The sequence below is a fragment of the Passer domesticus genome, chromosome 1 (genome assembly GCF_036417665.1).
Source record: "Passer domesticus isolate bPasDom1 chromosome 1, bPasDom1.hap1, whole genome shotgun sequence".
Taxonomy (NCBI): Eukaryota; Metazoa; Chordata; class Aves; order Passeriformes; family Passeridae; genus Passer; species Passer domesticus.
In genome coordinates this window covers 76,946,672-76,974,508 of record NC_087474.1, presented here as the reverse complement: position 1 = coordinate 76,974,508, position 27,837 = coordinate 76,946,672, and the positions used below count along the sequence as shown (strand labels likewise).

General features: G+C 39.2%; 1 protein-coding gene across 3 annotated transcripts; it reads right to left on the bottom strand.

Annotated features, from left to right (window-relative positions):
* Positions 1-1,131: 1,131 nt before the first annotated feature.
* On the bottom strand, positions 1,132-27,837 carry ECI2 (enoyl-CoA delta isomerase 2). 3 transcript variants are annotated; one of them, XM_064425851.1, is made up of 12 exons: positions 27,682-27,782; positions 17,600-17,655; positions 16,920-17,109; positions 13,009-13,171; positions 11,596-11,694; positions 9,711-9,902; positions 8,829-8,898; positions 7,385-7,487; positions 5,693-5,813; positions 3,499-3,588; positions 2,500-2,643; positions 1,132-1,682 (listed from the first exon to the last, which is right to left on the bottom strand). In XM_064425851.1, exons 4-12 carry the CDS (start codon positions 13,129-13,131, stop codon positions 1,527-1,529), a joined length of 1,098 nt encoding a protein of 365 aa, XP_064281921.1. In that variant the 5' UTR covers positions 13,132-13,171; positions 16,920-17,109; positions 17,600-17,655; positions 27,682-27,782; the 3' UTR covers positions 1,132-1,526. The 3 variants fall into 3 exon arrangements, with proteins under 3 accessions (XP_064281921.1, XP_064281928.1, XP_064281913.1); XM_064425858.1 differs by lacking the exon at positions 17,600-17,655 and having other exon boundaries at positions 27,682-27,821; XM_064425843.1 differs by lacking the exons at positions 16,920-17,109; positions 17,600-17,655 and having other exon boundaries at positions 27,682-27,837.

Genomic DNA, 27,837 nt, shown 5'->3' with positions numbered 1-27,837 from the left:
TATGGATATTCACTGTAAATTCAATGTTAGAAACACAAAAGCTGGCTTCATAAAGCAGTCTGAAAATACCAAGTGTATCGCTTATAGGCAGAGTTTTGTGGGTTCTGACAGAGTTTGGATTTCTAATTGTTGGTCTCAAATGTGCTTTTAGTCAAACAGGTGTTGTATGAGCAGTAACGATAATGAATATAATCAATGAATGTTGCAGGTGTAATCAGTGTAAGCTTAGAACACCCTATTTTCTGAAGCTTGGTGCTGGTGTCTTGTCTCTGATATTCATGTGGTTCATGATATTCATATCCATGTGATTATTTACCTGTGATTCTATACAAACACAGAGACATAGGTATGTGTATAACTGTGCCAAGCAGGACCCAAATCCCATTGTACATTGCACCCCCAGTTAGGAAAATGGGCACCATCCAACAGTGACTCCTTGGAAGGGAACGTTCAGGAACACTTACATAATTCTCACAATCTAATTATAATAGATGTTACTAATAAGTCACTGTATTTCAGAAATTATCCGAAGTTGCTGCTTTGTTGTATGTAGTAAATAGTAATTAAGATATTTCACCAGACTTCATTGTTCTTAATACCAGACACCTATAAAATGTGTATAAATTACTAAAGATGCTAATTTGAAACAAACATTTTGTGAACATATAAGTTATGAACTTTCTAAGTGATCTGAGACACAGATTTAACTTTTCCAAAAGTTAACCAACACCACATAGGAGTTCCATTCCCTAGAAGTAATGTTGATTTACTGTCATTACTCACAGAGAGCAGTGGTTTATCACCCATTGCTGTAAGAGTCATGCTGGCATCTACTGATCAAGGCATCCCTGTTTCTGCTGTTTCATCCATCAACAGGTTGTCCCAGGCTGCATTTTCCCACAAGGAAAGCAAACACATCACACTTTCCCACAGGAAAGGAGTCATATGAAGCAATTAATGGAAAAATACATTGGGGATTAGACTCACAAAGCTCAAAACAAACATCTTTTGAGTTGAATGTGAAGTCAAGTGAATGCTTTTTTATAAGATTATTACATTAACAGGGCTCCCAGGAACTACTTGCCCTCTCACTCAGGATGTTTCACAGAAAGAATAAGAATCACCACAACAGTAATTAAATATTTCTATTTATTTTTTCATTAATACAGTGTTTCATTTCCCCCAGACAAATAAAAAGAATAATTAATAAGATATTTATTGAAGAGTTATCAAAAGAGAGATAGAGTGCTATAGAATCTCTTGCTTCCTTTAGAAGACAATCTGCTTTAGTATTATTCAGAAACATCACTGATGCCTACAGAATAATGAAGCTTTTTCCCCAACATCCATAATGGATCCAAGGCACATAACAGTGTATTAATTTTGGGAACCAGGTTTAACCTAGTACTCAGAACACAGATACACCATATGAAAAGGTATAAGAATTACTATTTGAAGAGGAAGTTTATTAATGATAAGGGCAGATTAGGCTACTGCCAGATGGTGAATTACTCTACTGGTGAAGGTCAGAGTTTTGATTTCTTCTGGAAGAAGCTGGCAATAGCATTTACACACTCATCAGACAACCACCTCTCCGTCAGCACTTCACACTCTCTACTGTTGACTGCATGGAGCTTCTCCTTCTCCATACTTCGTAACAGCTGCTTGGACACTGCCAAGGACTGAAGGAGAAAGAGAAGGAAAATTAGGAAAGCAAGTTTTCTTTTCTGTACTTTAGTGCTTCAGGAAATAATACAAAACCCACATTGGAATCTTAACCCAACTGCACTAGCAACAATCTCTCAGCTTTTAGTCAACCTTTTTGCTAGAAGTACTTATTGCGTTTAATTCCCCAGACTGCTAATAAGGTGGAGAAGGCTCATAGGAAGCAAACCAGCAGTCCCATAAATGCTGATAATCAGGGTAGATGGGCAAAAGAAACAACCCATTAAACTGTCTGCACTGTCAAATGCCACCCACTTTATCAGCAGCTGGCACAGCTGTCTCCTCCTGTCCAAGGAAACACAAGACCACCATGACTTCAGTAGTCTTGTAAATCCTAAACTAGGGAGCAGGAACACTGAGCTCAGCAAAAATTAAAGCCACTCAGTGTCATCTTGAGTACTCAGAGTGCACACACTATAATAATACTGCAGAACCAGTGGTAAAATTCTTAAATGTAAACTACTGCCAAAATAAAAAACCTAAAAGAAGCCACCCAAAGCACTCAGAGGCACTGCACAGGTGGATTAATCAGATAATTTGTAAGGCTTTTCAGCCACTGCATCTCTGTGGACAGTGCTCTGTCTTAGATGCAGACAAAGTAGAAAAGAAGGATATGATTCCCAGCAGCAGAGGGACAGATCTGCTTGAAGGAAAATATATTGAGCCTCATTATTTTGATTAAGGATGAAGTGAAACCAAGTGACAGGATAGGTCTGGCAGAAGAACTGGGAATGCTACAGGCTTACAAGGTGGAGAAAAATTAAAAATACTGACATTTTTTGGGAGGCTTGCATAAGCTTCTAATCTCGCCCAAACTTCCTTCTGAAAACTGGTGTCAGGGAAGACTTCAGTCACAAGTCCCTGGGCACAGGCTTCTGCTGCAGTCAGCTTTTTATTGAAAAGCAACATCTCACTTGCCTATATAAGAAAAAATAAAGTGTGATTCAACAAGACACAAGACTTGATTTATCTGACAGAGAAGCTGCATGCTTCCACATCAATTCATTTTACTCTCTTGCTTGTTAATATCTGCCCTCTGAAAAGAACACAGAATAGATTATAATTATTATTATTATTATTGTAATTATTAAGGAACCTCCAGATACTGTCTACTTCAAAGGCCCTGCTTGAGCAGGCCTTACTCAGTCCCATCATCCAGGCCACAAAGAAGAGGTTAAGCAAGTTTCACACCCAGAATCAACCCCTGGGCTTCATCACTAGGGACTGGCCTACAGTTCCTACTGTTCACTAGGACTGTACATGTCTTTTTGAGCAGAGCTCCAAGGTTGCAATCTGAAATTACCTCGTCATAAATGTGTTTGTTCACTTTTGCAGTGATTCCAAGATTTCTAGAACATGTACTGGCAGGCTGTGTCTCACTGAACAGACTACTCTTGGTACTTGGATGTCTATGAAGCACTTGCTCTGCTCTTTATAGATTTAAACCCTGCTCAAAAAAATACATTATATTAATGCATGAAATATAAGATAAGTATTTAAAACTACCCAATTTTTTTCTGTGGGATAGCAAAAAGAAGCAAAAAGGCATTATGCTGTTCTGAGAAAAAAAAAAGAAAAAGATTCTGCTGTCTCTTAATTTTTCAGGTTTTTGTTCCTTTTTTTTTTTTTCTTTTTACTATAAATTAGTTTCCTTGTTTCTAGAATAGACAGAGAAATTAAGAATATGGACAGAAGACCACACTTGCTGTCACAGTCAGAGGATACCAACACACAAAGGTCAGATGATCCCACAGGTGGTGCAGATATTCTTACCTTGGCCAAGCCCATAATTTTTGGGAACAGGTAAGAGGAACATCCTTCTGGGCTCTGCCCAAGTTGACTAAATGGGCTGTGAAATGTAGCCTGGAAAAAAAAAAGAGAACAAAATAAAGGAAACCTTAGATCAGACCACGGAATTGCAGTACTAGGACTTCATTTTCATTTTAAATCTTCTACTGAGACAGAGTTCACCAAACACAGCTGAACTATTGCCATAATAGCCTTCAAATACCATCTGGTAACTCTGCTTCATCCTCTCAATGCACCCCAGAGCCAACTTTGTATAACTCCATTTCCACATCCAACAACCCTATTGATGAGGTTACATTAATGGAATATAGCACTTAAAGAAACTAAAGGTTAAGTGCAAATTCTTTACAGAAAGGATGTTCATTAAGGCACATTTGCCTTAAATGTTATGAAATACATATTCCAAATAACTTATGAGGCAAAAACCACTTTTGCCCTTCTGAAGGCATACCAAGTTTATTCTTCTCCTGAAAAATTCAAGTCACTGAATCTTTTTTCACCAAATGTTAAGCAAATCTAAAAAAGAGCCTGTGCCAGAAATGCAGCAAGGAGTCATACAAAATAATACCATAATTACAAGTTAGAACTGAACAGTGAACAGTCTGTTAGAACAGAGAACAATCAACTTTGAGAAGGCTTCAATAAACTTGAAGGTAATAGGAAAATTGTCACAAAGGATAATCTAAGTGAAAGGCTAGGTTAGATCCTACAGAAATCCTCTAAGAACTCTTACCAAGGGTTCAAGCAAAAGCTGTCCCAGTGCAGGTAGGAAGGTACTAGCAGACTCTAAATAATGAGCTTGCCATGGACTTTAAACACAAATATACAGAAAGTGAAAACTACGTCAGATAATAAGTATGCAACTAATAAAATCATGCAGAGATTTAGAAAAAACACAAGGCAAAAATAAGATGCATTTGTCAATGATTATATATACAAAGTAAAAGGAAGTTAAAGTATGAATTTCAAGCCATTAAAGAAAGAAGGATAATATTAACAGGACAAGACATTTCATGTGTATTTGGATTAAACTTTAACTAAATCTATGCTAACTCATGGCTATAAGGAGATTATGCGTTGAGGCCAAGTGACTAGACTTCCAATACTCTTTATAAAATTGAGAGGTATGAGTAATAAGATACTACTGATGAACAAGTTAAAGTTTGTTGGGAATAATTTGGTATGTAGCATGTGATACGCAACAGGGAAAACTGTTTTACTGGCAACTTTGAAGTAAGGGATCCAGGTGTTAGATCAGATCACAAGTATGTAAACCAAATAACACAGTGGGATGTCAAATGAGAAATACAGCCTGCAGAATGTGGAGAAGTTCTTCTGCTCCATTTCATGTTCAGTAAGACACAAGTTGGAGTGATGTGTCTGGCTTGTACCACTATGCTTAAACAGACTCAGAGCAATTGGAAGGAGTTTTGAGGGATGTGACTGCAGGCCACATGAGGAAAAGCTGAACAAATGGCAGCTGTTCAGCTCAAAACATGGAAAAGGTAAAACTGAGATCTATTTAATAGGCTAAGTACACTGATATAATCATGCAGAGAGCTAAGGTTATTCCAAGGGAGGATGAATATAGACTGTTCTTTAAAATGAGAAACAAGGAAAAATAGGTTCACCCTGTAGTAAAAAAAGATCAGATGAGAGGGGTGAAAGAGGGAGAAGCCAACATTTTTCTAGTAAAAAAGAGATCTATGGGCTATAATTGACTGCATAAATCATGCATATTATACAAGCATATGTCAGGAGGAACACAGTCATCAGTGATCTGTAATTAATTACTTCAGCCAGTTCCTGAACTTCCATTCCATAACAAACTGCTGTTCCACCTTTCACACCTAAAAAGGGCCTTACAAACATCATTTCACACCAGCTTAGAAGAGGGGCTCTTAGAAAAGAGCCTCTAAGCTGGAGTCAGTAACTTGATAAGTATAACTACAGCATGGGAAATTCCATGCATATTAACCACTGGCTGATGCACCCCTGTGCTGGTTTTTAATATAGCTAGCTGTTCCTTGATGTCATATACAAAGCCTTCAGACTTTTCTGAAGTGTTCTTTTCTTTCAGATTACCCCAAATCAAATAGTATTTAATACAGAAAGAGGCTTTAAGACTGTCTTGGGATAAGCCATGTAATATACTTACCCTGTCAGAAGCATAAACAACGTCACACAAAGCAAGCACTGTTACACAGATTCCAATAGCTGGGCCATTTACCACTGCAATCAGTGGTTTAGGAAAATCAATAAAATGAGCCACAAACTCTCTAGAGAGAAGGGAAAACAGAAGATGCAAGATGTAAGAGACACACCTCAAGTGTTTTTCATCCAATATAAACAAATTACAAAACACGTAATTAGACACTGCATAACAAAACCCATGAGCTAGATGGAAACTATGTAATGTATGGGTTTTGAGCCTTTCAGAAATGAATTATGACAAAATAAGAACTATTTGAAACAGCTGCTTTTCCTTACCAACTAAGAATCAAACATGTACATGTCAGCAGAGCTTTCCTAGTTCCTGTGATCAAGTTACAGAAGTGTTTTCCTCTTCAGCTACAGTTGCTGAATACAGTGCACTGACAAGAGCCCTCTGTCTAACACATCCATCCCAACTCCACCCATGAGATAGCAATTCCCTTCACAGACTCTGCTCTGCAGTGGAGCCCCAACAGGCACCAACACTGTGGTGCTACTTCAACACAGAATTCCCTAGTGCTCTTCTGCACACATTTGAGAAACAGCATTTTGTTTCATCTGACAGCTGCTTCTCCATCCAAGAGGTGCAAAATGCATTCTGAAAATGAAACATTTTCCAGAAGAGAACAGTGTTGTAAGAACTCCATTTCTCTGGCATCTCTGTGCATTGGCTGCAGTGAAGCACTGTGCCTGTGTAATAGTAACAGCCCAACAAACATCAGGCTTCTCACAAGAGCAAGGCTAAAGACCATCAAGCACACGAGACCCTGCATTTGTGCTGAACACCCTACAAAACACCACAGGCGGAACACTCCCAATACCACTGAGTATAACGTCTTCACAACAGGCTCACGCTGCATCATTATCACTTTGAGGGGCAGCTGTGATCCACAGACAGCTCACCTAAGTAAAAGCTGCAAAGCTGAGTACTTTACTTGCAGTTCATCTTTAAAACATAAACCAAAACCACTGATTTTCTGCGTATTTTCACTTTTTCACCAACTGTAAGTGCCTAAGGAAACAATCCAATTTGCAAGCATCTCTCAGATGCAACTATCACATACAGAAGTAAAAGAGAAGACAAAATCTGCTGAAGTAAGGGGAAAAAAAAGCAGACCCTTATGTGAGATGATATCCCAGATCTACTTGGCCTTAGAAAATAAATTCATTTAACAGGTAAATTAAAACTTAAAGGCAGAACCAAGACCTCAGAATTACTGGGCAGTTTTGAACAAGCTCATCACACCTGTCTCTGTTCAAAGAAGTTGGCCAGTGAAGGTCTTCTGGCAAGTCCTGCTAGTTAAACACTACTGGATATCAAAAACCCCATGATTTTTTCCTATACAGTTAAAATAATATTTTTGTCATTTTACCTGAATGTACTTTGGGGTCTAAACAAGGAAATCAAGTCTTTAGCATCACTGTACTTAAAAAGACTTCTAATATTAATCTATTTCATACAACTAATACCACTTCCTCCCACACAATCTTTGTGTTTATGAACATGGTGAGCCCTTAGATAGAGTCACCTAAACAGATGAATCTGGGTCTCTGCTCTTGTTTTCTAACAATGCCTACAAATTATATTTTTTCCCATTACAGTAACTTATGTACATATGAAACAGAGATGTTCTACTTGAGTAATACTGCTCCATCTTTTGCCATCTTCTCCATTTCACCAGGCTGGACATTAGTGAAATTATTCAGATCATTTCCACTACTGTAGTAGTCTCCATTTCCTGCAGAGAACACATAGGAGTAAATGCACCAATGGTTTCTGAGTAGGAAAGAGAAGAGAAGCTTTCACATATCACATTTGCAAAATAATTTCATCCTGAGTGTCTAATAACATTAAGTAATTAGTGGGATTTTCTGAAAATATACACAGTATCTTAAAGAACATCTAGGGTTTAAATACATGTTTTGACTGTCAATTTGTTGAAAAAAAAAATCAGTAAAAGCCAAAGAATGCTAGCTGTGAAATATTTGATGGGGAAAATTAATTTTTTTTTCTGTAACTGTCAGATGGAAAAAAAAATTTTATTTGTTTCCCTGCACACTTCCTTAGGGATTTTTTCTGTTAATTTGCAACCATTCAAACAATTATATGTGAGAAACTTTTTTTTTTAAACAGGACAATGGAAATGTAAGTTGATGCAACTCCCTTCACCCACCTTCAAACTGATGAAGAAATCAAAATGAGACAGAATAACCTATTTAATATATGGTAGAGTTTCACATTTTTATGATCTATTTAGAAAAAGGCACAGCAGTGCCTAAGGATAAGACTGACAGCACTGCACTGACATCACTGTACTGGAAGATGGATTCTTCAGTAAGAAACAGATAAGCTGGTATTCAATGTATAAGTCAATTTGAAGCACCATCAAAAAAACCAAGAAGCATTTAAAAGCTGACTACTGCATGACTCAATTGCCTAAATCACCCTATATTTCATGAGGACATTCACAGGATGGGACCTACTTCACACTACAGTGCTCTTATTCACTGTGTGAAAAGGAACAGGAAGGTTTGCAGAGGTGTTTGCTGTTGACTCACAGCTACATAATGTGTTAGACTTTCTAGCTTCAGTTGTGTGAATTGCCTTTCTTATCTTGTAAGAGCTGTGGTGCATAGTCATTGCTACAGAAAGGAAATCCAGCATCCTGGGAATGGGAACCAGGTGTTGGTAAAACAGACAGTGGAGAAGAATTTGCAAGGAATTACCTCAGAGTAAACAGGTTCTAGCCCAAATTCACCTTGAATTCACACTACTTAGCTGCCAGCCAAAACTCAAGTTTTGGCTAATTTCCTAAAAAGACACTTTTCTGTTGCTAGACAGGCAGCAACTCAAAAGTAATAAAGCCTTTAGGAGTATTCCATATCCATCTTCTCAGGTGAGAAAGATGTTTTGATGTAACAGCAAGCTTGCTTGAGAATTTAAAACACCAGCTTAAAGAAAATTTGCCAAAACACTTTGGAAAACAGAGGAAAGGATTTCCTCACTTAATTTTACCTTAGTCTAAACACAGGTAGGTATTTCATGTCACTACTGTACCTTGGTATAATATAAAACATACCAGTAATAACTGCTATGGTGGAGTCATTTTTTCCAGCTTCTTCAAGCGCTTTGATGATTTCTCTGTACATCTGCATAAAAGGAAAATCAACAAAGTACAAATGTGATGCTGCACAAGAATGTAAAAATGAGATTGACACTGACAACAAGGAACTCAAGAGACAGATTAGCTATAATCCTTTTAACTACTGAAAAATTTGTCATGCACAGAAAGTTTGGTATTACATGTGAAGTACTTCAGACCATAAAGACACACGCTTGCAATACTGAAAACTTGCAGTGCAAATCTAAAGGACAAAATAAGGTCCTCTGGAAAAACAAGCACTGATGGGAAAGAGCCAATTTCAATACAGCATTTTCAGTGGACAAAATAACCCTAAAGAATCAGCAGCAGTGGGGTGAAGACTCTGCTCTTGTATTTCTGCAGTTGTGAACCAGGATGATGGTGATGCTTCCAACAGGATGGACTTATTCATGAAGATAACTGTGGGAAACAGAAGATCACCCACAAACACGTGCAGCAGCAGTGAGCCAAAGGCTGCACAAATGCTTTGCTGTACTCAACACGGCAGTCAAATCTTGCATCCAAAACACAGGCCAGTCTTCCTGCAGTTTGCTATTTTAATTTAGTCTAGACCACAATCCTATATTAAGTTTGAAAGAAATCAAGGGACACAGAAAAGCCTTCTCTGCAAAATTTTAACTGGAAGATTTAATTTTGTACTGGATATTTATTCTTTAGGTTGTTGTTGGATCCCTCACAAAGGTCAGACCACTGTGCTTCAGTCAGTTCTGTTGAACCTGTAGTAAGGACCCTTTAAAGATTAAAGTAGCTTCTTCAGAAAGAACAAAATCATTAATCCTCCCAAATTAATTTCTTTACCTGATGGTTGATGGCATTTTTCCTATCAGGTCGGTTAAACATTATCTTTGTGATATTGTTTTTGGTAGTAACTATTAATGTTTCATAGCCATCGTGTCTGCCCTCTTCTGGAGGAGCCTTTTCCTTCTGGCTAGCAGATTCTGCAGAGACTAGACTTGAGACAAGTTCAGCATATTTCTGTCTAGCATCATCCTGTAATAAAAGAAAAGAAATTTAAAAATAGGGAAGAAAAAACAAAGGCGAAAAAAAAAAAGGAAAAAAACCTTAAAAAGTAAGAAGAAAGCAACACACACAAGATTACGAAAAGCTAAAATTGAAATCAGTTACAGTACTAATAAAATGGGTACCTGGGTGGAGAGGGAGGGGAAGGTGACTGCTTCAGGACAAAAGAAAATTAAAATCTCCATTATAACATATTCCAGTTATGGGGGGAGAGGAGGGGAACATGTTGTATTTGAGCACTGCAGAACATCCTTCAGGTCACCTTAAAGGCAGCAGCAATAGATTCACAAAATAAAAGTGCACAGATGCTGGGATGATGACATTTATTTTGCTGGAAGAGTGTTCCCATCCATGATTAAGATTACCAGAGAGACCTTTGTCATATTCCCAGCATTTATACATTTCTATGGATCCTTTGTTTCTGCTTTCCAGTCAGACATTTCTCTAACAAGAGTTTTTATTTTAGAATATGTGTGGCTGAAAATAAGATCACTGAAATGGATCTTCTGGCATTTTAAAATTGCTTGAAGACAATAGTTTTTATTTAGCACTAACATGACACACAGAAGCCTAAAGAATCCTTTCTCCCTATTTCTAAAGTAAGCAGCGATTTAGAAGAATTTTAAATACTTGGTTGTTACAACTTATTGGCTTGAAAAGGTAACATACTTCGAACAGTTCTATAATCCATAATGAGTAGCACAAGAAATTGTCTATCCACTCTAACTTGAGGAGCCAATTCTTTTCCTTAAGTATTTCTTGACTACTCCTAAAAGCTGCAGGGCCATCTCAAAAATAACCCTAAAACCTTAAACTAAACAAAATATCAAAATGCACCCCAAAAAACCTAAAGAAGAGCAATATCTTATATTAATGAGATTATGCAACCATGTTTTCTTTAAAAAAAAAGAAAAATACAAAACCCCTCCTCTATATTAAAGAATCTTTTGGACTGAGCTCAGCAACAACTACTCCAGCAGGCCTAATCCAGCACTGACACAGATGATTTGAAAAGCTTGTTTCCTTCATTTAATAGCAGCTGAGGAAACCATGGCAGCTCTATGTAGCCAGACTTATTAAAGCCTGCATGAAAAAGGAATGCTTATGTATCTCTGCATCTTGATTCTCCCTGCTTGCTTCACTTGACTTCTCTAAAGGTTATGGAAGTTAATAAAAATATCAAGATATATTGAGAAAAAAAGAATGAAGAGAGGCTCTCAATACACCAATTTTTTTCTAGTCTTTTAGTCAACAGCATAAGAGACTGACTTTTTACAATGGCAAAGTTATGAATATGCTGAATTCAGAGATCTGTGTTTTGTTGTAAGAACTGGAAGCTCAATCCATCTTTCTTAAATAGCAGAGCAGAATTGTGTAATGCAAAAAGCCACTATTCTCATTGGAAGCCACCACCTAAGATCTCTTACACAGATACAAGCTGGCATTAATAATATAGAACGAGGCTTACGCACTAAAAAAAAATCTCCAAACACTGAAGCAGTGAAGTGATTGAGGAATACAGTAGGAAACATTTTGATGGCTGAAGCAGAGATGCTCAACTAGCAGTTAATATTTTTAGTCATCATCCACTCACTTAAAAGACCAGGCACTTCAAGGTAGAGTAATCTACAACGTATATAAGTGAAATTATGGGTTTTGTCACCTGAGACAAATTGCCAAGAGAGTTCCATGCGTCCCACTTGGCTTTCTTGACGAAGTCCAGCATACCTGGTTTTGGAGCATTGCAGGGACCTTCAGTAGCCTGAAAAGAGAGAGAAACAGACTTATTTAAGCCTTTGATTAAAGTTCAGATGATTTGGTAGAAAAGATGATGACTGTTCTGAATATTTATCTGATCAGGATACAGAATTCAACTCTGAGAGAGAAGGCTGGACAGTATTCTGACAGTTCACATACTGTGAGGTTTTCAGTGTCTGCTATTTCCAATATTGTATTTGGCTTCTAGAAGCACCTAACCAATATCAGAGACTGGTTTCCAAAACCCCCATGCATGTTAAGTTCTCCTCCTGCAAAAACTGTGAAAATTTTATACTTATAAAGAATGTTAAAGACTTGTTACCTGTGTGAAGAGACCTTTGAATAGGAACTATTAATTTGCATCTTACTACAAAGTTGGCCCTGCTATGAGCAAGGGCATTGGACCCGCTGAACTGCAAGAGTCTGAGCTACCCTGAAGTATTCCATGTTCAGTTTTCCTGAAGAAAAATAAACTACTGGGAAAAAATATTTCAAGTGTGAGGCAGGAAAAAAGTGAGAAAGAGAGGCAGGCAGGCAGGCAGGCAGGAAGGAAGGAAGGAAGGAAGGAAGGAAGGCATTTATGAGCTCACTATTATTAATCAATAAAGCTACCTGAAACCATCAGCTGTCCTTAAAGTTTTTTCAATTACTTACTGATTGCCTTCCTCAACATAAGCCACAGCCTGTACTGACCCTGCAGTCAATCATGATCCAGAAATACTTCACTAAATACCAATACAAGCCCTGCTATGGGCATAAAGTTACTTCTGCAAAGGTCTCTTTTCATGCTGTGGTACAGAATAACCTTCACTTGAACTGTGGAGGAACATTTCCTTGAATTGAAAATAAACAAACAAAAAGCCCCATACAAAACCTACAATGACCATACTAAAAAAAAGAGGAAAAAACCTCAGAAATCAACTTTCAAATGTCAACACCATTATACTATATGCCCAGATGACTGTAGATACAAGAAATTTAAGAGGAAGCATTCAGCCTACTCTTTTTTTCCTAGGCATAAGCCATTTTCCAAAGCTGAATCAATATTACTATATGGAAGGCAATACACAATGGATGTAATTTTGCTCTATTTCTTTGAATAAAGGTTCTACTGAAAGCATGAAAAAACCAGGTTTGGTTTCCCTCAGAATTTAGGTTTTAAGAGGCTGACATAAGAAAACAATCTGAGCACATAAAATGAAGAGCTTGCTAACACACAATAGATTTGTACAGCCAGTATTTTAAATTAATTTTACAGGCCCATCCCCTCAGGTTATAACTGCTCCTTACCAAACAAAATAAATCAAGTCATGCCTACCTGTTTAAACAGGGCATAGAGTTTCAACTTAGTTTCATTCCCAGGATCTTTTTTCAAAAGCTTCAGCTGTTCTTGAGCCTTCTGGAAGTCCTTCTGGCTGACCTGCATGGTGGCTGCAGTCATGTGCAGGTGAATCGCTGGAACGCAAACAGCTTGTGTTGGCCTGGGAGTAAGTGGGGGAAAAAAAATCCCATTACTTGATTTTTGTGAAAGACTAGAAGAGAAACAAATACACTGCTTTTTAAGACATTTAAAGTAACCGTGAAACATTACATATAACACTAATCAAAACAAGAAGAAGAAGAAAGATATTACAAGTCACAAGAAAGCTGCTTTAGAAGTTTGCTTTTGCTGCAATATAATTAACTTTTGGAAAGTATTAATTTTTATTAATTATTTAAATCTCATTCCCTTGTACTCAGCACCTTGAATAATGCATTCGGTTCTGGGTCCTTCACTATAAGACACACATTTTGGTGCTGGAATGTGTCCAAAGAAGGGAACAAAGCTGGCAAGAGGTCTGGGGCACAAATCCTATGAGGAGCAACTGAGGGAGCTGGGATTTTTTAGCCTGGAGGAAAGGATGCTCAGAGGGACCCTGTCACTCTCAACTGCCTGGAAGGGAGGTGTAGCTGGGTGGGAGTTGGTCTTTTCTCACAAGTAACATCTGACAGGATGAGAGGGAACAGCTTCAAGTTGCACCAGTGCAAGTTTAGATTGGCAAAGAAAATCCTCTTAATATCCAGATGGGTGGTCAGGCATTGGAAGAGACTGCCCAGGGAAGGGGTGGAGCCAGGAGGTATTTAAAAGATGTGTCTATCTGGCGACATGGTTTAGTGCTGGACTTAGCAGTACTGGGTTAATGGACTTGATGATCCCAAAAGGCCCTTTCCAACCTAAATGGTTCTATGATTAGCAGCTTTGTACGTCCATTAATTAAGATGAGTATGCAGCCTGGCTGCTCTTCATGATCTTTTCAAGTGTGTGTGCTTCTAGTTAGAAACATTTGAATTTGAAAGTCTGCTTCTCCTTTCAGGGCAGCACAAGTGAAGACTAATTTCAATATGTACTTTGGAAAAGGACTGTAAGTAAACCAGCTTGTAGACACTTGAGAAAAAGAAAGGCAGTCAAAATATTCTGGGAGAACAACTTCCCACCAGAAAAAGGCAGGTCCATCAAAACCTCCCCCAAAAGTAGCAAACCTAACCCAATTCTATAATACTTCATAAAAGCAGGTTTTTCTTCAATAAAGTTTGGACTCAAAAGCCAAGAAGTCTTACAATTTTGATTTATTTCAAGAGGGCAAAAGCATGTTGTCACAGCTTTTTTTTTTTTTTTTTTGTTAAATTGCAATATAATTAAGCATTTTTACTATTTTTAAAATATTTGCAGTTTATGTATGAACCTTTCTTCTCTATTCTAGTAAAAAGATAAAAGGCCCAACTTTCCCTGTTCTAACTTACAGACATACCTGTCATGTTAGAACATCATATATGATAGATTTTATAATCAGTCTCATTTGAAAAATTAATGAATATCTCAAATGGAAACTGACAGAATGTTTAATCAATGTAATGTTAATATTTCAGTTCCAGGACAATAATTTAAAAATCATGTAAATTCTCCCTTTTTATACACATCTAATGAGAATGTAAAAGATGTTCTATTGCCTATCTCAAAAATATCTTCATTGCTCTTATTTCCTAAAGAAAATTTATTTTCTGCTGAAAGCCTAAAAGTTGCAGGCAAAAAGCATGAAGAATGTGAACTGTTCCCCATTAATTTTATTTCTCTTTAAATGTATGTAGCTAGATGATGTCTTGCAAAAATATTTGTAAGACCTACTGCTTTTATGTCCTATTACAGCTCTTCTTTGTTAATAAAATCAAAGTTCTGATATTTTGGAAATACCAAGTTTGAATGACAGACATGGAAAGAATATTTTTTCTTTTACACAGAACTTCTTTCAAAGTAAAAGAATTTCAAAATTTGCTTCAAAACTTTATGCCAGTAGCAAGAAATCTATCTGAACAACACAAAATAGAACAAGCTATCAGAAAAGGCTGCAGGAACAGAAAGTCCTTTTACTTAAACTGATCAGCTGTAAGCCTTTATTGAGATAGCAGTGCACCCGGACAAACACGGGGTAAACAACTCTCACTGTAACCAGCATTCAAACTGGTGTGTTCAGGAGACTCTGACAGAGTTTAACAACTTCATCCCTTAAACAGCCAGGAGGTTATTTAGCCAACTTGTGGACTTTATTTCCAGCATCAAAAAAATACCTTCAACGGGAAAAAGTGCACCTAAATGGATACAGACACAAGATTTTCAACACTGCATCTCTCTCCTGGAGTCCCAGAACATGACACTTTCAGTTCTTATTCCCAAATATGTTTTTAAAGCCACATTAACAGGAAGAAAAAATGAGAGTGCTGGAAGAGTAGTTGTTTGGTTTGGTTTGGCTTTTTTTCCCTTCAATTTTGCTAGCTATCTTTGGAATTACTGGAATGCTACTATCCCCAAGATGATCTGTGTATCTGCTACAAATTTTCTTGTCAGTCTAGGAAGTGACTGGGGTAGATCCGATGTTTAAAAATGGAGATTTGGCTTTACACCATGTTTGACAATCTGGATTTTACTCTAGCCTGGCTGTGGTCAGTATCATAAAAAGGCTTTAAGAATCTCTTTTATATACAACTTGATAATGATCATAAATTAACAAATGTTGAGGATGAGTAGCTGGGGAGAGGAGGATGCCATAGCAGCTGGTCTGAAGGAATGAATACACATATGTATGGTTAAGGTTGCTTTGGTTTGAGTTTCTTTGCATTTAGCAGGTCACAGTTCTCTTCCCTATTAAGGATGCAAAGTAGAGAAGTTAGAAGATGATGAGAAAACAGTTAGGTGAACCAAAAAAGTTTGGCTGGGGAAAAGTGGAATGATTTTTCAGTAAGTTCAGGCTCAGAAGAACTTTGCTGTTTGGTTATATTCACTTTTTGCTTCTTAGTTAAATGTTTGGGTAAAATTGTTATCTATCCACTTCAAATACTTCATCTTTCATTCTTCTTTTCCTCCTTACCTACTGATTTGTAATAGGAAATTGTGCAACCTAGGTGTTTATTAAAGTCTGTTTAAAAGAAAAGGCCTTTTATCTTTCATTCTCCCTTGCTGCTTGTAGCTCAGTTCTCTGCAGGACATTGATGATTCACCCCATTCCTTCCACCTTCTGATCTCCACAGACATTTCCTACACATCAGAGATGCTCATCAATTCTCAACACACTAAGGCTAAGCTGATTACTATGATTTCTCTATTAAAATAACAACAAAGGATGAAAACACAAAGGAAATATCAATTTATTTCACAATTCATTCCTCTTGGGCAGGACTTCATTCTTCAGAGGCACACACAAACAGCAAGAAGTAAGAAAGCCCCTCAATCCCAAGTAGATCACCCAGAGTGAGGAGATGACACCTCTCAGCATGCACAGCAGCACTGCCACCTCTGTCACTGCCCAGAGCTGCCATGCCACAGTCCCAAGGACAGAGGATCAGGAGAGGCTGCTGCAGTACAGTGTGCAACAGCTTGCTCTCTCCATCTGCTGCTCCCTTGCTGTGACACCGAGTCCTTCCTAGTCACTCACTGAGCAAATCCATGCCGCACTTCAGCAGCCACACAAGACTTTGCGGAAACCACGCAAGGCAGGCACAGAGCCTGGAACCCGACATACAGGCTTTTAATCCAAGCAGAAAAAGAAGCCTATGAAAGACAACCAAAAACCCCTCTGTATTTCTCTTTCTCATCTAGTCACTGCAACAAAGAGAAATCATTTCCTTCACAAAGCTTCCTGTTTATTGCCCTGCACCCAGAGCCTAGTTAGCTGCCACTGCCCCACTGCTACAGATTACCTTCACTGCAGAGGCACCCACAGAAGAGTGGTGAGGGCTGGGCAACCTCCCCCAGCTGGGTAAAAAGCCAGCTCCCACCAGAGAGACAGAAGGAAGATGAGTCACAACTTGACAGTGCAGTCAGAGTCCATGACAAACGCCTGTGCTCTCCTGCAAGACCAGTCACTGGGGACTTCGCAAGTTGTATACTCTGAAAAAAGAAATAAATCCTGAGCATCACTGTCTGAACCTGAAACATGCAGGTTGACAACCATTTTGTATTTATTCCCATGGTTCAGACATCTCTTTGCTGCCATTCAGTCATTCAGGATACCTTGGAGGCTCATCATTCATTCTATTCACTCTACCTGCTCACTTAAATGTCCCTTATTGCAATAAACATTCAAATGTCTCTTAAATTTATGACTGCAGTTACACTGAAAGTAATTTCTCACTGTTTATATTATTCACAAAAAGATTGCAGAGCCTGTTAAAGGCAGGCTCTCACTTCTGTTTAGTTCTGTCCCTTGCATAAGGACTTTAGGAGAGTTAAATGCCAACATTTTGTAAAATACTGACTGCTCACTTTCTGACTTTTAAAGCAACTCAGCAGTTTGCTCATAAAGATTAAACAGAAGTCAAAAGATCTCTCTGCATAGGAAACATCAGACACACTTAGCAGAAGAAAGGGATAGATATACCTGAAATCTATCTTCCATTTACTTAGTACAAGTTTTCTTTTAAACATTAGTAGATCCTGGGGAAATAAAGCACATAGAAAAGCAGTTAAAAATCCTATTAGGATTAAAAGCAGTGGGTGGTGCTAGATACACATGGGTTTAAAACTCCTGACAGAAATGGAAAACACTCTTTTTACATTACTTTAAGTAGCTTCAGAGAGACAAGCAAGAAAAAGAACAGGAAGTGTTAGAAGCAAGAAGCACATTAAACTATCACTTGGATGAATCCTGCAACATCTTTTGTCCATTGCATGCAATACTTCAGATCATGTGTACAACATCCCTTCTTTGCCATGATCTCAAGGTGCTGTTATTTTTTTCCATTGCTCTTTCCACACTTTCCTCATGCAGAACAGTAAAGGGCGAGGCAACCACCCCTTGCCATTTCCCACACACAGTTTTGCAGAACCATAAAGTGGCACTGTTTCTGCTCTATTCACTATTTCTTTCCATCTCAAGAGAAAATTACACGAAATACTGGTCTGCTGGTGCTGTTTAAAGAGTTACATGGGTTGGTTTTTGTTGGTTTTGTTTTGTTTGTTTTTTTATTTTAGTTATGACACAAAGCAATCAATTCCCACAAACCTCAAGGTGCTCAGTGTTTGGTTGTAACCTAAAATAAGTTCTGACTGCATGCCTCTCCTGAATCCCTGCAAAGAAGAGACAGCACACATTTCCCAGCCCAACCCACACCTGATTTGCAGGTGCCAGTGCTGCTCTTAGAGACTGCTGTGAAGTCACGCAGGAGGACAGCAACCAAATCAGACCTCCTTGCTCCCTGTCCTGCTGTGGGGACACATCCATCCACAGCGAGGAACCACACATGCTCCCTGCCAAGGTCACTGGGGCAGTCCTTGCCTGCTGGTGCCTGGACAGTACCACTCCAAACAGTTTCAGGCTTCATTCCGCTTCTTTCAGCAGCATTTCTCTCACTTTGATCCTCCCTTAAAATTTTCCTGATTTTTCTCCCCAGAGGGGAATAGGGATCTGGAGATGGAATAGCAACCTCGGATCATTAGTTCAGCTACATCACAGGGCTCAGGAGCAGAGCTGCTGGGAAAGTTTATCACCACTGAATATTGTAGCAACTGTTAGGAAATGAGGAGTGTGAGGGACATAGAAACCTGTATTTAAACTGTAACTATGAAAAAATGAGTGAACCATCTGAAAAAGAATGACTAAAGTCTGACCTGACACACCAACTTCTCTCATTCCCCCACTAAGCCTTCATATCAGAATCTCTAACAAGATTTTTAAAAAGAAAGTTTAAATACCAAATAATTATGACAATGAGCAAAGCATTAGCAGTACCATGCTTCCTTGGTAACCAGGAAAATAATATTTATCATTTTCCATATTCACTTGCAGTATTTTCGGCACACAGTAAATTTAAGGTTGCACTTCACTTTATTTTGCTGACAAGAGGAAGCTATTGTCTATGCTGTTAACATAGAAATTTTTAGAAAATTTTAATCTACAGGTTCCCCAAGTTATCATTCATCATGCCATTCATTATATTCTACTGAAACCAAACAGATAATAATGTAACATTAAGGACTCATAAATTTTTTACATAGTCCGAGCACTTATACAGCACTATTAGAGCTTTCTCCATACTGCTTAAAGTGGAGTGGGCTCATTTCTGCCACATCTCCAGTTATTCTCCCCATACACACCACCTAGACCTGAGCTGGAAAAAAGAGGCACCTGAAAATGCTAAAGCAAACTGAGATCTTCTGGCATGTTTGGAACATTCATTGCTCTTTTGCTGTTGGAAAAATAAAGGAGAGCTATGGAGAGTGCAGATGGTAAATCTACAGATACATCCTTTGTAGTTTCTTCTGGCTGTAGAAAAAAAAAAAACCCTTCTTTGTTTATGCTGTTCCCAAAGTCATTCAGATCATTTAATTATACACACCTCTCACCATATACTCTTTTCAGATTTTTTTTCTTTTCTTGCTATTGAATTACTTTATCATGTGTGCCTATCAAATCAATGATGCCTGCTGCTGCTCAGCCCTCTTCCTTTAAGTTGCACTGACAGATTTTCTTACAAACAGGAGTTGTGTATAATATTAAAAGAAACATCAGTTTGACAATTTTTTTCACTAATAAAGGTAAATTGCTCCACGTTTTTATTTCTAGGTCTGTCCTTTCAAGTATCTGCTCTTATACTGGGAAATGTGGAGTAAGCACTTGGAGAAGGGACGTGGTGAGAGAGGGGGTGCATGGTACTCCAGCTGGGGTTAAACCACCACAGTCCTTTTTGATGCCCAATGTGGGACACAAAGGGTTGAGATAACAACAGATCTGACCACAGCATGTTAGAACAAACCTGTTAAAAGCAATTAATAAATTAGCTTAATAGTTGCTGGTTACAATGTTCTTCCATTTGCTCAGAGTTCTGCACATGTGCTCACAGTCTTTGTTCCATCCATAGGGTCTTATCAGCATCAAAGTTATTGTCTAAAAATCAATGCATTTGGTTCATTTGGGGAAATACCAAGTTTTATTAACCTTGGTGACACCATGAAGGAGTTGATGACTCAGTAGACAGAACTCCATCTCTCAAGATGTAAGGAAACAACTATCCCTTGATGTTCCATCAGCATAGTCCCTGGTAGTACCCCACTAGATCACATAACTATATTTAGTTATGGAGTAACCAAAATTTATTGCTCTTAGGCAATAAGAATGTTTCTAGTGTTCGTATTTCCAATGTATCTTAACAGTAGAAAACATCAGTTCAAATACTCTAAAAACAATTTACTTACTGCTACATTAACAAACAGAAAGAAATGTAAGCCAAATTATTTTCCCCTTTATATTAGAATGTTTCAAGAGTTGTTCTAAACACAAGTTTGGTGTATAAATCCTTATCAGCTTTTATTATTTTACACTCCTACACTGTTCTGACATATAAAAACTAGAGGATAATTATGTGTCTGTTGGCAAATTGAAGTGCTGAATCACTGTTGTTTAGTGCAAGCAACTCAGCTGTGCTTGATAGTTTCTTTTTCAATATTAAAGAATAGCTAAGAATGAAGGCTCTAGATTACCATTCACTGAGATATGAAGTGATCTGATCTTTGTGCTCTATACATGAACAGTTTTGTTTTATTTTATTTATGCCCTCATCACAGCTGCTAAGAGGGACACTAGGATCATCTCCTGAAATCTCCACAAGAACTCTCTCTTTCCAACAGATTTAAGTTGACTGGACATGATGAATGACTAAATAATGAGAGAACCTCCTGTATATGCTCAGTCCATGTAAGACATCTCTAAAAGCAGGAAGATTTACAGACAGAAACACACTTCAAAGTTAAAAATAAGAATGTTAGCAAAAAAAATATAGAGCTGTAATACTCATACATGTGACATTTGCTGAGAATCACTGAGAGTTTATTGCAGCATTTGGAGAGCAGCAAACTCAAATACATTCCTTACACATCATTATCTAAGATGACTTAACAAAAAGTTATGAACAAATACTCCAAATCAATGGAGAAAGGAAAATGCCATTTTGATTTGACTTGCGGGGACAAATCTTGCTGGCTGTATGGAGAGCAAGAAAATGTATACCTTAATATTAATGGCTTATGGCCAACACAGGTAGGTTTCTTGACAATGATACAACCAGCTCCTGCAGCTTCCACCCACATCAGAACACCCACTGACACTCCTCACAGTGCAGCTGAATCAGTGAAACAAAAATTTTGTCTGAGGCTTACTTTCTCTCCTGAATCCATGACACCTAGATAGAATAAGGGTGGACAAAAAGAATACTGAACAAAACAGTAACAAAGCAGCATTTGCCAATGGCTTATCCTGCTCAAATCCAGATCTCTTTCAGACAGCTTAGAATTAAACACTTTAGGTCTAAACACAAAGTAGCACACTGTTCTTGGTTTTGTCAGTATTTCCAGCACCCACAATCAAACAGACCAACAGGTTGTCTTTAAAGACCTGGGGCGATTTATTCAACAAACATCAGATAATCTGAAATGGAAATTACACACATACCAAGGGACTTCATGTCATGTCTTACTAAGACAGTGTAAAAAGCTGAAATTATAGCATTTAGAAGGCTGCACCTAAAGCAGCAGCTCCCAAGAAAGAGGTCAGGGGACTGTATTGAATTGTGCCAGTTCTAAGTGGGGATGTAACACAGGCAGAGTCAAACTGGCTTCTGCTATCATTGTAGAGAGCATGAAGAGTTACTGGTCTGGGAAAGAGACAGACAATCCATATAATTTGGAAGTTCTTCCTCTGAATATGTGTGTTTCATCTGGCTTTGTACTGGCAATTAAGAAAATCAACACAAAACCAAACACTCTTTTGTTTCAGAAACAGGCTGACTATACTGACATGTTTGAAGCTGTAAGAATTTTACAAGCATGTGTATCATGGTATGAAATGACACCATATTTGAAATTTAAAATTTACCCTGTTTAATGGTTAGCTTTAAGGACCAATTTATTCAAGAATTGTTGGCCATTCTATAAGCTAAATAACTTTTACACCAGACCTTATGCCAGAAAAAATATTATCAGAACACCATACCAAAAAAACAGTAACCCCCCTCTTCGGAGGGCCAAAGAATCAGCAAAGAATCCATAGAACACAATATTTCTAATCCTCAATAAATAATTTTTATACATAATTAAGAATGGAATCTCTTCTACTCAAGACTGGTGAGGCCACACCTGGATTACTGCATCCAGTCCTTTGTTCCATAGTATAAGAATTATGGTCATACTGGAAAGAGACGAGAAAAGAACCACAAAGACGGAGCATCTCACGTATGAAGAGAGTCCCAGAGAACTGGGATTGTTCAGAAAGCGGTGTTCCACAACAATCCATCCTCAGGCTTTCCAGACACCTTGGCTTGATATTAGCTAAGAACTGTGAAATCCAGCTCAACTACATACAGCTTGCTGCTCTGGGACACATTTTGTTGATTTTAACTGCTGTGTGTATTTCCATCCAAGACAGTTTAAGATCACGCTTACATAAGGACAGAAGTTTACTAAGACACTTTTCTGGAAAAAGAAATCAAATCACCTCACCACTACCTTTTGTCTTTTAAGTTGCATTGGTAAACCAGCATGAGCAAACAAGATGTAGTAACCCCTGCAATTAACATAAGTATTTGCAGAGAAAGCCTCCCATTAAGAGATTTAGTTGTTCATTCCTTTGACTTGTTTAAACCCAATATTCAAAACACAGTGGATTAGTTTATTCCAATGGCTATGTTTCAGAAACCTGGCCCTTAAAGAAAAAGAGAAATTCAAGATCCATTGGTGGTATGAAGAAACTTTCTAAAAGACTCTTAAAGTTATCTTAAAAATGCTAGGGGAAGCTGATTTTACCAGTATTTTGCAAAAACTTACTGCAAAAGTCAAATGGCACAAGACTTCAAGAAATGAAACAAGGTGGTTTCTTTAATATATAAAACAAACAAAAAAAATTTCTACTTGAAAGGTAAGAAAAGTATGATGAGCTCTCTAAACTTCCTATTGACTTGCACCAAGACAGAAAAGACTAAGCTTAGGGAAAAAATAGGTTTAAAATCAAGGCACGTATATTCTTTGCTTGCTTTTCTGGTAGCCAGGCAAGGGTCTGTAATCCACGTAACTCAGATCACAAACACCAACTATAACTACAGATCTGATTTACCAAAAGGAAGTTTGCAAAGATAAGTATGGTTATCTTGAGCAGGAGGAGCAGAGCAGAGTACCAGAGTAATACAGAATCACGCACAAGCCAAGAAGAGCTGATAGATGGAAATCTGTCACAGAAAAAATGTTGGTTGATAGGGAAAAGCAAAGAGCTGAGTAAGGCTCACTAGTGCAGCCTGAAACACAGCACCAAGAGGCACAACTCAGAGAGAGAGAAACCAAAATGCAAGAGCCTGTGTAAGACAGCATCAGGGAGTAAAAAACATACTCCATAGGGCTTTCCTGGTGTAGGATCAGGGTCTGTGTTTTGTGCCTAAGACACAACCCTTGTATGTGAACACATTTCCCATGTCAGTGAGCCAGGATGCATTCCCATTCAACTGCTAGTGAGAGGGGAAGTTGGCAGGCAGGTGTTTGGGAGGCTGTAGGACATCTGCTGCCTACACCTCGCTGAGATCAGGAGGGAGACAAGACCCCACTCACCTACATCTGGGGAAAAGTTTCAGGCATAAAAGCAACTTCTACTGCCAGCACCAGAGGTTTTGGTACAGACCCCCAGGAGACTCAGGAGTGTTTGCAAACAGGGTTTTATGGATATAGTCTGATTTATTACTTGATAGCAACACTGCAAAAATCCAGTCTTACTCCTTGCAAAGGGACTTGGATTAGGGATGTCAGCGGACATTAGGAAATAAAAGGAAAGCTGCTACAATACAGAAATAGGGCCCGGTGGTGGGGAAAGGGAGTGAAGAGGCAATAGTGCCCTTTTTGCTCAGCCAGTATGAGAACATCAGAACAAAGCTCCTAAAATTTATATGTCCATACCTAACCACAACTATCTGAATAGGATTGACAGAAAGGACTAGACATTTCCTACCAGGGATACAAGGCAGACTCTCTCTGAGGTCAGTTACGTTCTCATGGCCAAACCTGGAAAAAAGAAACAGAACAGAAAAGGGGACCAGACTTTCTGGTCACCTCCAGGATGGCAGCAGCCTCAAAGATGTTTTCCACAAGGCAAGGCTTACATGTCCTCTGGGTGTACTGGCATCCACAGTTCTCCTCAAATGCAGGAAACTTTATTGCATGTCTGTAGCAGTGGAAAAATGTATTTACATGCTCCTCACATATTAAAAAGAACCAAACACAAACCTGTGATGCAGGTGATACATCATTAACAGCAATCAAGAAACTTTTTCAGGGAATGACCTAGAATACCGAACGGCTCCTAAGAAGGAGGCTCCTGAGCACAATCATTTGATGAGACAAGAAATAGTCTCAGCTGCAAGAGATCAGTTCTTTCTCAGCCCTCAGTGGAGCAACTTCCTTATAAGAGCAGTTTCATGGCAAAGCAAAGCCTCTGGGCCCTAAAGACCCAGGACTTTATATCCCACTGGCTTTGTGGAAAGCAAGGCAGAAAAGAGACATATCTCTTTTCTGTGGGTCTGTAGGTCTGCAGTCAGAGAGAGGGAAAGGAAAAGATGGAATGGTTACCATGTCCTGATTTGTCATAAATCTATTAACGGGTGCTTGAAATGATTACTAACAAATTCAACTGCACTACCAAGTAAAGAGTAAGCAATTCAGGGAGCAGGACTCCCAGGCAGAAGTACAAAAAGGCTGCAGAGACTGAATAAGGACTGTTGTGCATTGTGGTGGAACACCTGAACTCCTGCCACGTGGGTGGGCTGTAAGCATCCAGATGTCTTGTCATGAGATGATAAGCAGATGCCAAGAAGAGATTTGGAATGCTTCTCAAGGGACAGATGGAAGTGAACTTGAACTCGTAAGACTGTTGCCTTCCAAGCTGAAAACCAGATAGTGTAGTGGAGATTTACAGTGAGGAGGAAGTATTCCAGGCACAGGGAGAGGCCAACAGGGCTACAGAAGCAAGGAGATGCCAACAGGGTAGGAGAAAATTAACTGGCTTTCAATTCACTTTACTTAAAGACTAGCATTTAATAGTGCTCCTATGAAAAAGGCTTTTCTGAGAAATAAAATATCTCATGGGAAATTGGTCTTCAACAAGATCTGACCTCCTTTAAAGTTGCTGAAATACCAAGGAACACACTGGGAAGTTTGGGTGTGACTATGTTGCTGCCTGGGTTTGACCAGGACAGAGCTCTTGGAGAAAGTCTCTGCACTGCTGCCAACTCCACGCCCCCAGGTTGTGCTTGGCACATACAAGTCAGATCCCTTTTAAACTACATAAAACTGGGAGATGTCCCTCAGCCACTGACAGGCATTCAGCGCTGGGATCGCACTACAACTAGCCCAAAGGAAACCCCCAAAACAAGGACAGCACAGATGGAGGTTTCCCAGCAGCAAGCCCACTGGTCTGACCTGCCCTAAGTGCAGCTATGGCTTCACAGCAGCGGTGCTGTGGGGTCCCAACCTCAAAGATCTGAGTGCAAAGACTGCCAAATGCATACAGCCCCAGTAAGACTCTTCTGAATGTGCATTCATGTCAGCATCCCCCCTCCTCAGATGATTTTAAACTTGAAATACTATGAATTGCAACAGGGCAGCACAAGAAGAGCCTGTGGAACTCACAGTTCCATGTATGAAAGAATTACAAATGTCTTGCTCAGAAAAACAAACCAAAATAAAGCAAGAGCAATTCCTGCATTTTGCCTTTATATTTGTACAAGTCTTTCTCTTTCAGTGTTCCAAGTCTTTTTTTCCAAGTTTAGACTGCAAAAAATGCTTCCTAAATTCACTGGCACAGCAATATTGCCAGTGTCTTCGATAAAATTCTGCCTGCATACTGCTACGACAGAAAATAAGGCTCACCTTTCTGGTGCTCCAGTATTATAAAAATTGCACTATTTTTCTTTATTATATCTGATTAAATACTAAAAACATGAACCCATTATTAATACTGATTTATGAACTGCTGTCTCAGATAGAATCTTGCCGTTTCAAATACATCTGACTCCACCAGCCTAATGATGATCAGCAGGCCAGTCTTTTATGTATTTTTCCAATTTAAAACTGCTTTCCCTCACTCTCACTGTAGCAACTTAGCTACATTAAATTAATATTATTTAGCTTGCCCAGAGGGTTCTTTTTTTGAAATGAGGGCAGAAGTCACACAATTCTCTTTGTTTCTTCCTCTGTCTTATGATGTTCACGTACGTACTTACTTCAAAGAAGTTCTTACAAAGCTTTGGGTGAAAAAAAATTACAATTTAATGCACAAATGTCTTACAGTCTTCTGGTTAAGAAGTGCTCATGCCTAACAGACATTCTTGGATACTTGAGTAAAAGCATTTCATTTATGAAAGTATGCATTATACCAGTCAAACCTGAATGTTGTAACCAATTCAGAGTATCACACATCTTTAAATCTATTGGTATGACAATGTCTGCTTCACTACTCTAGTTAGGAACTTGTTTACCAAGTATACTTAACATACCTTGCTTTTTCTTGAGTATTAAGCTATTAAGAGGAAATTCTATGAATTGGCATACTTTGTGATTCTTATTCATATACAAGACACTTCATAGTGAAATTTCCAATATAGCCATTTTCAATAAAAATGTGTATCACACAATTCCAAGTATTATTGCAACTCAAGCCATCCCTTCTGCTTTCCACTGCCCAGCTAACTCTGAAGGTGTAGAGCTGCTGCAGTGCATGCTCCTGCACCTGACACTTTATTTGGAAACAGCTTAAAGGCAACATGTAATAAATAAAGGTGTAGAAGATACTGCATGGTTATCTGGAAAGCCAGAACAGTCTTAGCAAGGAGGCCTAATTAGCTGGACACACAATTAAGCTTGGTTCTGTCAAGGCCAGGCTGGATGGGTCTGATTAACCTGGTCCAGTGGAAGGTGTCCCTGTCCCTGGCACAAGAGTTGGAATTAGATTAACTTTAAGGTCCCTTCTAACCCAAGCCATTTATAATTACATGATCTATAAAATAAAACATAGAAAGCAAGAAAAGGCCCAAACACACACACTCTTCTTACACACTTCAGTACGCTTTCGGACACCGCAACCCCAGCCTAACCAACTATTTTTCCGGTGGTGAAATGTTCGCCTCAGGAAAGCACCAAACACAGATTTCCCACTTCCACGCTGTGTCCAAACACTTCAAGGCGGTTGGTACGGCCTTTAGCACAAAGCGATTTCCCCGTTTTTGGGACGAGAGCGGCGCCCGGCCCGGTGCACTGAGGCCGGGGCCGGCCAGCCCGGCTCAGGCAGCGGCACGGGCAGGGCAGCACCGCTGGCACGCCGAGCCCCGCCGGGAGGCAGCTGCGGCTGCCCGGCCCGGCACCGACACCCCGCGCCCGCCGCTGCCGGCCCGCGCCGCGAGGGGCCCCGCCGGGCAGCCCCGGAGCGATCGCACCCACCTCGTCCCGCAGGGCAGCCGCCAGCACAGCCTCCGGACGAAGGTCAGGGCCGGGGACGCCATAACCAGGGGAAAGGAAGGCGGGAGGGGGAGGAGACGGCAAACCCCGCCCCGGGCATGGATCGCCGCCTCCATGGCCGCGGAGAGGGCGGCCTGA

Bases quoted from the DNA above. Each gene is read 5' to 3' on its own strand.
- ECI2 (XM_064425843.1), bottom strand. From the start codon at position 27,815: ATGGAGGCGGCGATCCATGCCCGGGGCGGGGTTTGCCGTCTCCTCCCC. The intron at 8,899-9,710 runs GTAAAGAAATTA...CCTTTTATGCAG, and splicing joins AAAATGCCATCAACCATCAG to ATGTACAGAGAAATCATCAA. The intron at 1,683-2,499 runs GTCAGTATTTTT...TTTCTCCTTCAG, and splicing joins ATGCAAGCCTCCCAAAAAAT to TCCTTGGCAGTGTCCAAGCA.